At 38.0% G+C, this 13,836-nt stretch overlaps 1 protein-coding gene across 3 annotated transcripts; it reads left to right on the forward strand.

Annotated features, from left to right (window-relative positions):
- The first annotated feature begins 2,385 nt into the window (after nt 1-2,385).
- On the forward strand, nt 2,386-9,451 carry LOC116065039 (palmitoyltransferase ZDHHC23-like). 3 transcript variants are annotated; one of them, XM_031320489.2, is made up of 5 exons: nt 2,386-3,063; nt 3,925-4,078; nt 4,968-5,594; nt 6,571-6,738; nt 7,454-9,451. In XM_031320489.2, the coding sequence occupies exons 2-5, from the start codon at nt 3,960-3,962 to the stop codon at nt 7,725-7,727; spliced, it is 1,188 nt and encodes a 395-aa protein (XP_031176349.1). In that variant the 5' UTR covers nt 2,386-3,063; nt 3,925-3,959; the 3' UTR covers nt 7,728-9,451. The 3 variants fall into 3 exon arrangements, with proteins under 3 accessions (XP_031176349.1, XP_035846948.1, XP_035846949.1); XM_035991055.1 differs by having other exon boundaries at nt 3,951-4,078; XM_035991056.1 differs by having other exon boundaries at nt 2,388-2,540; nt 3,951-4,078.
- The last annotated feature ends 4,385 nt before the right edge of the window (nt 9,452-13,836 follow it).

Here is a 13,836-nt window from a genome sequence, read left to right on the forward strand (position 1 = left end):
TGGTACGTTGCTGTTTCCTGAAATGATTAAAGCTTATCGTGTCAGTTACATTGCATTTGTCATGTTCAGGGGGAGTTGGTTGAATCGGTGTTTGACTTACTATAATATAATTTACACAATCACTTTCAAAATGTGGAGCTTCTGGTCTGTCCAGAAATTTGCAAACTTAAATTTACATAGCAAACTTCACTCCTTTGAAAGTCCGCTCTATAAAGCAGAAGATAAATACATTTGATTACAAATAGTAGTAATGTTAAAATGAAGGATGGGAACAGAAAAGGAAAATAAAGTATATTTTATATACATTTTTGTAGGTCTTTTATCTAAACAGCTGAACAAAGGTGTGAGAATCAACCTTTTACTGCTCCAATTCATGAACACCGATGTTCAGAGAAAGACTTACCTCTAGGTGGCATACATGTTGTTAGAATGTGCAGGGTGACTGTTAAGGAAAGTCTCTTTTTGATTAACTAACCTCTTGAAGCTGAATTTTCCACATAAATGTATTTTTAGTAGCTTTGATGAAGCGAGAAAAACATTTTTTACACACAACACCAAACACCGTATTACACTATTTTGTGTATCTACTTGTTTCAACACTTGTTTGAAGCTACAGTATATGATGCTTTAGACTGAGTGAAATATTTGTCTAAAACACCCAAGTTTTCTAATACCTGCACTGTCACATCAAATGCAAATATTCTAAACGTGTGCATTTTATTTACTTATTTCCCTAAAATTCAGCCTGACATATTTGTTAATTTTGAAATAGTTATCAGACCAACAGACAATGCCGCAAGTGCCCCAAATGTTTACAATTCAGTGTTAAATATCACCCAGAAATTAATTTTTATTTTGAGTAATCATTAAATTTTCTGCAAAATCTGACCATAAAAATGGCTTTTTTCACATTTAACAAGCTGTGCCTAACTTTGATCTTGTAAGTATAAATCGTTAAAGCCTGTAACACATTTAATATTCTTAACTAAATGTGCAACAATCAAAGTAAACGTTTTAAAAAATAGCATTCTAAATGATCATGTATTAAGAGTTTAACACTAAAAAACTCAGCTAATCTGTGTGGATGTAGTTTGATCAGATGTGATTGACAGTGACATGGAAACACAAGCAAACTGTCATCATATTTTGATTGAAATTTTGATTGAATTTTGATTGGTGCACAGAAGTACGTGACATCACATTGATCCAATGAGTTCCGCCCACTTAAAATTAGTGAGAAACACACAGACAAAGCAATAATATATCAATATCTATCATGAAATAACCCAAACTGTTTGCCAACTTTGGTAAAAAGTTGGGTGTTCATATCCGACCCTTATAACTTATCCGATTACTCATAATAAGAAGCTAATTGAGAGAAAAAAATCTTCAAGGCCTATAAACTGACTCAAGCAATGTCACTCTATTACTGTAAATAACGTGGAGGGATATGACCCCCACAGGAGAGAGCATGCTTCGTTCGTTGCGGGTACAGCATCTGTTGTAGTTTGCTGATGTGTAATCTTCAGCATGTACTCGTGGTCCAGCCTGACTCCCAGCATTAATTCCTCCAAAATAGATTAGAGCCAGTATCTCGGGTTCCGGGCTCCATCAAGACTAATGGAAGCATAACCCACAGCAGAAAGAGCAGCATCTTTTCTCTGCATTGATTCCGTCCATCTGGACTGACACTGATGCAGACATTAAGAGGTTTTAGTGGTCTCCGTCAATGCACCAGCCTCTCTTTCTCTCATTGGTCAGTTTTAATGACTGACTGACTGACTGGCAATGTGAGTGTGTTTTCCCAGTTCTCTTCTCCACTTCTGATGGATTATTTTTACAGTAGCTGCATTTTACCAATTCTTTCTCCATTTAGCTTCCATATGTGTTGGTATTCCGTATCACCAGCTAACTAACTGTTGTAACCAATTGTGTAGTTTTGTTTTTAAATGACACTCACTGACATTGTGAATGGGTAAAGACTGGATTCAAAGTCCCGTGTTGGCAAACAAGCTTTCTACTGAAGTGTTCATGAGCAAGAATCTGAATCCAAATTCCGAACACGTGCAGGGTTGTTGATTTGTATCTGACCCTGTGCTCTAACCCTCTGCAGTTGGGCAAAAGAAAAGAAGACTTCCCTGCAGAGATCACTTATCACTTTGTCCCTGTTAGTATCTAGAGTTGTCACATATGTCATACAAAGAGTGTAAAGAAACATAACCAGGAGTCCCCTGGTTATCTGGTTCCCTCTGATCACACACACACACACACATTCTTCCAGAGTTGTCTGTGTGAGAGTAGCAAGGTCAGGTTGCTTGTGGGAGGAAATGTGATCCCAGAGGGTGGGGCTGCCCTCTGGATCATTCCTCACTCTTTCATCTATGAGAGCCTGTCATGTTTCTCATATAGTACATCCTCATCCAGCTAAGTGTGGATTGTCAGAGCTGCCGTTACAACTTTTGAACACTCCAACATAGCCTGTCAGCTTTGGAGAGAGGCATGAAAGACTCCTGGCTCTCTGCCTTCCTCAACCAGTTGAGGTAACACCTATATTTACCAAGCATGCCAGTATGTAAACTTCAAATGGTAACTGAAAGAAGCTGTAAAGCAGAAGAAGGCTATGCAAGAGAACGACTTGTGAACTATTTAATGACATGCGAGGAAGATAGTCTTGGGAAAAGTGAGCGGACAGATATAACACAAAATCAAACTACTTGTCAGAAGGAATCCAGGTTGCCTTCTGTTGGGACACTTCCACCATGGGAATCCAAGAAATTAAAACCATCTCACTGCACTGATAGGGTATGGCAGCAGCACCGCCACAGCAGAAACATGCCAAATTCCTTTTTCGAATCAAATGACTGATGAGAAAGTAGGCTGCTGTTTAAATTTTTTTTTCATCAGTCATTGACAGAAGGAGCTTGGTGACAAGGGGCCATCTTCTTAATCATTTCCCTCTTCATCGTTTCCTGAAGATCGCATAACTTTTAGCTGGAGAGCGTACATCTGACATTTCAGCCCACGTGTGTTGATGGTTTTGTATTTTTGTTGCAGACACAAAAGGTAAGTTAAGAGAGACAATGTTTTATCTAGGCTTTGTGAAGGTGGCTATTCTTATTAACACAACTGGAAATTCCAGATAAAGAGTTAAATAAGTAAATGTTGTTGAATAATAGTTATTATATGGCAGCCTGATATAAAGTCATACAAAAACTGTTAAATTAGGAAACTATGATAAGAAAAACAATCAAAAGCTGAAATACATATTTTGTTTTCCTAGTTTTAATATTTATTCTGTTAATTCCTGTATAGATAAGGCTCTGTATGACAAAATAATAACTCCCACTGACAATAACTCAAGTACATCTCTAAGTGTTGAAGACTTGGGCTTGCTGGCCCAGATAGTAGAGCCCCTGTGGACACAGTGGCCTTGTTTTAACAAATTACATTTAAAGCTCTTGGGGACTGCGAATCCCCTGATTTTGGAAATTATTAATTTTTATAACAAACAGAATATCTTCTAGTAAATTACATGTACAGGTTGAGTCTAGTAAACATTGCCCATTACCTGCAAAATACTATATTGTGAGTTAAGGTGAGATTGTGTCTGTGTGTGTGTGTGTGTGTGTGTGTGTGTGTGTGTGTGTGTGTGTGTGTGTGTGTGTGTGTGTGTGTGTGCGTGTATATGTGCGTGCGTGCAATGTAGAATGAAAGAAAACATAGAAATCAATATAACCATTTTTGTTCTGAGGATTGTTATTGGTTGTGTAATACACATTTTATATGCAGCAGTAAGTTACATATTACATATTATATTATATATATTACAGATATATTTACCCTCCACCAATGTGCTGTAATTGTGTAGTTCATTGCTCAAGAGTGTACATTTTAAAATGATGGCCTTTTGTGTTGAAATGACAGCTTGTAGACTTCAAAGTCATCTTTAGCAAGCCATTATGAAATGGGAGAAGTTAAAGCCTCCTGAGCCAGATGATCCTATGTGTTGCTGTGAGTGTAACTACGACCAGTATGGATGTTGCTGTGACTGTGAAGATCTGGATGAAGCCTTTAACAGGTATGAAGGGCTTGAGGAAAAGGGTCAGTACTGAGTAGAATATACTGAAGTACTATACTGGAAAGTAAAAGAAGCCTAGCATACTTACATGTTATTCACATAGAAGTAGCACATTTGTTTAAAAAAAGTTCAGTATCTCTTTTAAAGCCTGCCATAAGTAACACTCTCTTTTTTTATGTATGATGATAAGAAAGATTGAGACCACCCTCATATCTGTCAGTGAAATTTGAGGCTACAGCCAGCAGCCGGTTTAGCTAGCTTAGCATAATGACTAGAGACATGCAAACTGGCAGATATCAGAGTGGTATCAATTTTCACATCCAACTTTCAGAAAGAAAATGTGAATTTCCCAAAGTGTCAAACTATTCCTTTAATGTGACACCAATCCTGAGGTCCTGTCTTGTATAGGGTCCCTGAGTTAAAATCTAGATTGCAGGCCCTTATTGTTTCAGTTTTTGTTGCGCTGACATTTTGCATATTCCTTAATACATGCTTTATCAAGTTACAACAAACAAATTAATTTTACTAAGTAATGCATACATAACACACACAGAAATGGGGGCCTCACAGCTCGTGTATTTTTTTCTTGGGGGCCCCTAAAGGGTCTGACACCTGAGATTTTCTCACAAAGTTTTTTTTATTATGTCATTATAGAACCAATGTAAACTGTACATCTTAAATTTGAAAAAGCACAGTTCAGTACTTGATTAAAATCTACTTATGTGAAAGCAGCATCACTGATTTTAGAATGTAAATGAATGCAGCACAAGCACATTGTAAGCACATGAAAAACTAATTACTTTCCACCCATGAAAAGAGCAACTGTATTAGCCACACTCATAATTACAAATGTTTGTAATTTTGACTTGGTGACCACTGTTCTCTGTAGGTGGCTGAAAGACAGACCACCTAAAGGTGGATCTCAGTCTCCTGTACTTGGGGCCATGATTGACAAACTGGAGATCTCCATGATCCCGGCCCTGGTGCTGCTACCTGTCCTGCTGCGGGTTGCAGCGCTGCACTACCTGCTGGGTATCATCATCCTGACAGCTCTGCCCATCCTGGTGCTGTGGTACTACTATGCCACGCACAGAAAGAAGAGACGCACCCTCTTCTTCCTCACTCTTGCACTCTTCTCCCTGTTCCACATGTATTATCTCTTCATCACAGAGATTATACCTCGTGGGGACGTCAGCCAGCTGCAGGTGTGTGCTGTGACCACTGGGGTTATTCTCACTGTCATCTCTCTTATTCACACCAAGAGAGGCACAGGATTGGTGACCACTTCACTACATAAAGCACACAGTCTGGAGGCTAACAAGGGCGCCGCACACCTTAATGGATCTGTCCAATCAGCAGCCTCCTCAGGGACTGCAGCAGAGTTTCAGACAACAAAAGAGGCCGTGGCAGCAAAATGGAGCAGCTGTCCTGTGTGCAAAATAATGCGACCCCCACGGGCCGGACACTGTCGAACCTGTGGTTCCTGTGTCCAGCGTCTGGACCACCACTGTATCTGGTGGGTTGGACAGAACATACTGTATATATTTATATATTTCTTGTGTGGCCTGTGACTTAGAAGTAAGTCAATTATTCTTTTCTGTATTGTGCATTCACAACAGATCATGAAAATAAAATATAAAAGATGTATTACATAACTGCACTGTAATTACACAACAACCATATATTTAGCAAACTCCACCCATCTCCTGTTTTCTTCAACAGTAGAGAAACTAGCAAAGGTTTACATCAACCATTAGACCATTAGATTACACAATCAACCAATTTAGTTGCACTTTATAAAGTGCACACTTCTAATACCGGGTCTAAACCTGTTGATGGCCCTTCACAAAGTGAATTTGTCTGGGCTTGACCTCTACAAATAGTCAGACACACACATACTGGTCTACAAACAGCAAATGTGTCAATTAAATGGATTTCAATCTGCAATTAAAGGGTAATTCCAACAGATCATAACAACACATTTTCTCACTTCCCCATAGTTGTATGAAGATACCTTTGGTTTGAATTCTTGCAAATTTAGTTTTTGAAATATCTGCTGCTTAGATTTCTGCTGCTACTTTAAAACAATGGAGGTGAATGGAATATAGTTTGTGTGGTGCCCAAAGCAAAAGAGTGTATTTCCAGAAACAATGTCCTGGTTATTTAGGATAATCCACAGAACTTTCTGTGAACGGTTGGGAACTATTTTCTTCCAAAGGTAAAAAAAAGAAGTTTAAAACAGTTCTTAGAAAAAATGTCTTAAAATAAAAACTTAAACTGTTGAGGTCCTAGCACCCATTTCGGGCAAACAGGAGTAAGAAACCATCACTGAATAGGGCTTATACAAACGTCATTCAAATCTAAACTTTTAAATCTTGCTATGGCATCATTTTACATACAACAGTAGTTGTATGGAGCCACAGTATCAGGTACTAAACTGGTACATTGTGTTGTGTGTCTGTGTTATGTCTGTATATGTTGAGGTGTTGTAGGATAAACAGCTGTGTTGGACAGGCAAACCACCGCAGTTTCCTACTGACCCTCTCTGTGTTCGTGTTGACCTCTCTGTATGGAATCAGTTTGGTGCTCTGCAGCCTCTGTCCTCAACAGTATCTAATGACGGCTCTCCTCTACTGCCCCGGCGTCTACAGTCAGTCCAGGTACAATACTCTTGCCCTGTCTCCATCACAACTGCAGGTGACTGTGAAACTTAAATGTAAGAGTAGAAGTCAACATTATAAAAGCTCTTATTAAAACAAAAATCACAATCTAAACTCTCCTGGTTGATATTACATAATAGTATAATAATAAAAAGAAATGTTCAAATTAATATTAGTGAATACATTAAAAGCATTAGCAAGGACATACATTTTGCAGAGAGATCTTTTCTTTCAGTACAACAATTGAAAGATGATTTTATTTGTAAATTATAGACTGACAACTGTTTATAAAAGTTTTTTTGTGGCAATATTTTACAAGAAAACACATTTTCAGCTTGTGTCAGTTAAATTGCAGTAGGTTTTTGTAGTAAAAAAGTTATTTATATATTTATTATTATTTGTTTAACTAGCATAAACAGCAGATAGACATTTGGCAAGGTGTGCATGCACATTTTTAAGCATTGCAATGTTACCTCTTTTTTACTTTGGATTTTGTCATATTGACTATTGACTATATTAACTGATTATTGGATCAACTTAAACCATTTTCAATAAAATGAAACAACAGGTTTATAGTTACGTGACACAAGTACTACAAACACTCAGATAAAGTGATCAGCTGTCAGGGTGGAACATAGCCAGTTTAAAAGAAAGTTCATAATTCTGTACTTTTAAATACTTCGCAAACATTATATTATATTCTTTATCTTTACAGCATGGCACTTTGCTTCACCTGTGCTTGGTACAGCAGCATTGTCACCGGTGGACTGCTTCACCTGTTGGTGGTACAAGTTCTGAATATCAGCTTCAATGTGACGGAGCGCGAGGCTCAGCTGGCTCTGAGGAGCAAAACGGGCAAGAGGCGCCTGTGGGGACTCGTCATCGTGACAGGAGAGTATTCACGTGGCTTCTGTCACAACTGGGTTGAGTTCCTCACCATGGCAGATGCCTCGGTTTCTCCTCGCTCCAGCCTCACTGACTTGGTCTAGTTTCACTTTGTACTCTCTAGTAGCAGTTGTAGTAGTAACATTATGATAACAGACATTTGTGAAGAATTGCATTGCTTTTAGGATATATCAGCTGATGTCTTCCAATGCTTATTGCATTCCAGCCTCTTCATACATTACATTAAAAACTATTGATATTTCCCTGCAATCTAGGTCACAGAATATCAAGGTGCTAATATTGACTGCTTGAAAAACTACACATTGATAATTGTCATAAGGCTGCAGGAAGCACCATGTTACTGTACATATTTTCTCTACCTGCAGAATGTGAACAACATTTATGCTGTCTGACTGAAATCGAAATATCGAAATATTGTTGACTGCATGTCAATTAAGAAATGAAATAAAAAAAAATCTTGTAAGAAATCAAGGTCAAGGTCAAGGTAATTTTATTTCATACCCGCAGGTAAAATTGTTTTGCAGATAAAAAGAATAATTCGGTCATCCACATAAAAGACATAAAAACATACAACTAATCACGTACAAATTTACAAGTAAACAAATAGACATCATGACAGACTGCGCCATAACACATACATATCCTCTATCCATATTAACTGTCAAGTACTAAAACTTCTCTCTTATTATTTAGGAATTCAATTGCAGCTGGAACAAAAGTATTCTTATAGCGTCTTGTTTTCCATCTCAAAGCCGCATACCGGCGACCAGACGGAAGTAACTTAAAATCATTCCTTAAGGGATGCGACCGATCACTCAAGACAGCACTTGCTTTCCGGTACAGCTGATTTGTGTAAATATTTCCTAAGTTCCTTTGATTTAATCCTATTATCTTACTTGCCCATCTTACAATTTGGTTTAAGGAGTTTCTGTTCTTCACTGACAGGCTTCCATACCACACCACTATGGAAAATGACATAAAAGATTCAATAAAAGCGAGATAAAACAAAGTCAACATACGTCTGTCAATGTGAAATTTGGCGAGTTTCCTAAGGCAACTCAAACGTTGATGACCCTTTTTACAGACCATATCACAATTCAACTCAAATGACAGTTTTGAATCTATCACTGTACCAAGATATTTATAACTCTCCACCTGATCCACAGCCTGTCCTTTAATAATCGTGGTGACGTGATCAACAGCGTGTGTTCTAAAATCAATTTAGAAATGAAAGACACTGTGGGGTTTAAGTAAAAGAAGAACAACAGCCATGATTCAGTTCTGATCTGTATTTTAGGTATCTGCCTTTGGATGCCTCCCTGTGGAGGTCTTTGGAGTCAAACTGGTAGAAATGCCAGTGACACGCTGGGGGCTTTATATATCCCATCATAGCACTTGTGTTCATTCAGCATTTGTTATAACAAAACAGGTATGAAAACCTGACCTGCATCTGAAACCTGTGAGTGAGTGGTGGGTGTACAGTCAAAAGTTCCTAGAGCAGCTTCAGCCATCTTTAATGTTATGACTGATGCAATCTGTATTAATTTAATATTCTTCTCTGCAGTGCTCTGTTTTATTGATTTTTTAATGTAATGGTTTTTGTCCATTGCTTTCGGATAGTGCCAGTGATACTCCGAAATACACATTTTAAGACATGCAGGGATTGTTTCTGTAAATGGTCAATTACTATTACATAATATAATTATGTTTTTATATTAAGCTGAAGGCCATAGTCCTGTCCACCATTGTAATGTATACGATTTAATGTGTATAAGTAAATCTATTCACTCTTATATAGCATAATAAACAGCAAACTGAACACTGTAATGTCTAGACTCTGGTGTTTCCCTCCATACATTTCCTATGATTTCCCATTTATCAATTATTATAATGCATATCTTGGGTCGAGCAAGTTGTTTCAATCAATACATTTCCTCAATTTAAATCACTCAGTCTATCAAATCTATCAACCCCTATAGCAGTAGCAGTGGATCTGGAGTATTGCTTTCCTCTGGTGCCACCCTCAGGCCAGTCTTTTTCCCACCCAGTGCTGATGATGTTATGAACAGCAAGCTGTCTATTTTTTCTTTTTTCCTCCCTCCCTCTGCCACTGTTGATTTCAGGTGTGCACTAAGCATTACAGGATGCCCAGGGTCCATCTGATGTCTAGATGTACATCTGTTGTAAATAGGCCATTTAATCAAAATTTGTTTTATCTTACATTACTACCCTACAACCTACGGTAGGCTATACATCTACAGTATGTCGAGTTCACAAGTGTTTGATAGGCTACAGCCCGTCCTGGCTGCCAGGTCAATGTGTAACAGGCTTCAACTTGTGAGTGTTATATATTATATTAATGTACACCAACTGAATAGGATGAGTCTCAGCTAAAGTTATCATTCACAGGGCTCTTAAGAAATTAAAAAAGAGAGCAAAACTTGTAATTATTTGTTTAATTTAATTCATTTTTTGGGAGTATGATGTTGTGATCGGCACTTTATTCAGAAACAGATTTTTTTTTTTTTTTAAAGGTTCATTTAGATAGGGACAGATACAAAAAAAACATAGATAAACTTCAGATGACTGTTGAAGTTTATCTATGTTTTTTTGTATCTGTCCCTATCTAAATAAACCTTTAAAAAAACAAAAACAAATTTGTTTCTGAATAAAGTGCCGATCACATCATACTCCCAAAAAATGAATTAAAATTAAACAAATAATTTGGAACAAGTTTTGCTCTCTTTTTTAATTTCTTAAGAGCCCTGTGAATGATAACTTTAGCTGAGACTCATCCTATTCAGTTGGTGTACATTCATATAATATATAACACTCACAAGTTGAAGCCTTTCCACTAGCATCACCATAACATTTTACACATTCATGCTACCCAAGACAAGGCCCAAGGGCAAACTCATTTCATTTAGTTGACTCCATGAGCTTTCCTCTAGCGCCATCCTCTGGCCGATTTCTCAACACTGTCCCCAAGAAACGTCATGATCTAAAACAGCAGATTCAGCACATTAAACTCCCACGACTATAAACTCTCTTAACTTTAAGAAATCCATGCTCTTCAACCCTCTACGCCATTATTTATTTATTTATTTATTTATTTATAAATATCACAGATTCATGCCCCCCAGGTATTGATCCTAATGGCACTTTACAAGTGAATGAATCTGAAAATGTTTTCTGCAGGGTAACATGTAATACTAGTACTATTCCAGTTATAATCAACAATAGACCATACAAAGTGTTGAATCCCCTAAGTAATAAGAAGTTGACTGCAAACATAGTCAATTTAGCATCCAGTTCACGTCAGCCACAGGTAACCAAAAAAGGGGCAATACTTAACAACCTAATTGGAATTACAACTACCACTGCAATGATAGAACAGGATAGGAAAATTAGATGCGGTCTACTAAATATCAGATCTCTGTCTTCTAAAGCAATACTAGTAAACGAATTGATATCCGATAATCAAATTGATCTATTCTGTCTAACTGAAACCTGGCTGGGCCATGAAGATTATGTCAGTCTAAATGAAGCCACTCCTCCCACTCATATTAATACTCAAATTCCTAGAGGCTCAGGCCGAGGAGGGGGAGTTGCAGCCATATTTGACTCAAACCTGTTAATTAATCCTAAACCTAAACTAAATTATAACTCTTTTGAAAATCTCGTTCTTAACCTTCAGCATTCAACATGGAAAACAGTACAGCCAATTATATTTGTTGTTGTCTACCGAGCACCAGGTCCATATTGTGAATTTTTATCGGAATTCTCAGAGTTTTTATCATGTGTAGTCCTAAAATCAGACAAAGTACTTATTGTAGGTGATTTTAATATCCATGTGGACGTTGACAGCAATAGCCTTAGTACTGCTTTCAACTCACTACTAGATTCAATTGGTTTCAGTCAGAGTGTGCACGAGGCCACGCACTGTTTTAACCACACCCTTGACCTTGTGCTGGCATATGGCATCAAAATTGAAGACGTAATAGTATTCCCGCAAAATCCTTTATTATCAGACCACTTCTTAATAACTTTCGAATTCTTACTACCCGATTATACGAAATTAGATAAAAGCTTCTACGCTAGAAGCCTATCTGACAGTGCTATAGCTAAATTTAAGGAAGATATTCCAACAGCACTAAACTCATTAACGTGCCGTAATATAACAGAGGATCTTTATGTAAACTTTAGTCCCTCTCAAATTGATCATTTCGTAGACGATGCTACGGCCTGCCTACGGACGACTTTAGACTCTGTTGCTCCCCTTAAAAAGAAGACGATGAAGCAAAGGAAACTAGCACCTTGGTATAACTCCCAAACTCGTAAATTAAAGCAAATCTCGCGCAAACTTGAAAGTAAATGGCGTTCCACCAAACTGGAAGAATCTCGTTTAGACTGGCAAGAAGTCTGAAAACCTATAGGAAGACCCTAAGAAAGGCCAGATCAGACTACTATTCATCACTAATAGAAGAAAATAAGAACAACCCAAGGTTTCTTTTCAGCACTGTAGCCAGGCTGACAGATAGTCACAGCTCTGTTGAGCCATCTATTCCTATAGCTCTGAGTAGTGACGACTTCATGAGTTTCTTTAACGATAAAATTATAACAATTAGAGATACTATTCATCACCTCTTTCCCCCAACCTCTAATGGGTCACCTTTAACTGACAGACTGCTAGAAAGAACGACTAGACCTGACATATACTTAGATTGCTTTTATCCTATAAACCCTCAACAATTAATGCTAAAGGTCTCTTCAGCTAAGCCATCTACCTGTCTCTTGGACCCCATCCCAACGAGGCTACTTAAAGAAGCGTTACCCGTGGTTAACACTTCATTGCTAGATATGATAAATATGTCTTTATTGACAGGTTATGTACCGCAGTCATTTAAAGTAGCTGTGATAAAACCTCTACTGAAAAAACCCACCCTCGATCCTGAGGTCTTAGCCAACTATAGACCTATATCTAACCTTCCCTTTCTCTCCAAGATCCTTGAGAAAGTAGTCGCTAATCAGTTATGTGATTTTCTACATAGCAATAGCTTATTTGAGGACTTTCAGTCAGGATTTAGAAAGCATCATAGCACAGAGACGGCACTGGTGAAAATCACTAACGATCTTCTAACTGCATCAGACAAAGGACTTGTCTCCGTACTTGTCTTATTAGATCTTAGTGCTGCATTCGATACTATTGACCATACCATCCTCTTACAGAGACTGGAACATTTAGTTGGCATTAAAGGAATCGCACTAAACTGGTTTAAGTCCTACTTCTCTGATCGATCGCAATTTGTTAATGTTAACAATAAACCCTCCAATTACGCTAAAATTAACCATGGCGTTCCTCAAGGCTCAGTGCTTGGACCAATTCTATTCTCTTTATATATGCTTCCTCTAGGCAATATTATTAGGAAACACTCAATTAACTTTCACTGTTATGCGGATGACACCCAATTATATCTGTCAATCAAGCCAGACGAAACCAGCCAGCTAGCTAAACTTCAAGCTTGCATTAAAGATATAAAATCATGGATGGCCTACAATTTCCTGATGTTAAACTCAAACAAAACCGAAGTTATTGTCCTGGGCTCCAAACCCCTACGAACCACATTAGCAGAAGATATAATAACTCTGGATGGCATTGCCCTGGCCTCCAGTACTACTGTCAGAAATCTAGGAGTTATTTTTGATCAGGATCTATCCTTTAACGCCCATCTAAAACACACCTCTAGAACAGCCTTTTTTCACCTTCGTAACATTGCTAAAATTAGGAACATCCTATCTCAAAACGATGCAGAAAAACTAGTCCATGCATTCGTTACTTCCAGGCTGGACTACTGTAATTCCTTATTATCAGGATGCTCAAATAAGTCCGTTAGGACTCTCCAGCTGATCCAGAATGCTGCAGCGCGTGTTCTGACAAGAACTAAGAAAAGAGATCATATTTCTCCTGTATTAGCTTCTCTCCATTGGCTTCCTGTAAAATCCAGGATTGAATTTAAAATCCTTCTTCTGACCTATAAAGCTCTAAATGGTCACGCTCCTTCATATCTTGAGGACCTCTTAGTACCTTATTGTCCCACTAGAGCACTACGCTCCCAGAATGCAGAGTTACTTGTGGTTCCTAGAGTCTCTAAAAGTAGAATGGGAGGCAGAGCCTTCAGCTATCAGGCTCCT

The sequence above is a fragment of the Sander lucioperca genome, chromosome 13 (genome assembly GCF_008315115.2).
Source record: "Sander lucioperca isolate FBNREF2018 chromosome 13, SLUC_FBN_1.2, whole genome shotgun sequence".
NCBI lineage: Eukaryota > Metazoa > Chordata > Actinopteri > Perciformes > Percidae > Sander > Sander lucioperca.

Coding starts and splice junctions, on each gene's coding strand:
- LOC116065039 (XM_031320489.2), top strand. CDS start 3,960: ATGAAATGGGAGAAGTTAAAGCCTCCTGAGCCAGATGATCCTATGTGT. Junction 4,079..4,967: donor CTGGATGAAGCCTTTAACAG/GTATGAAGGGCT, acceptor TGTTCTCTGTAG/GTGGCTGAAAGACAGACCAC. Junction 6,739..7,453: donor GGCGTCTACAGTCAGTCCAG/GTACAATACTCT, acceptor TTATCTTTACAG/CATGGCACTTTGCTTCACCT.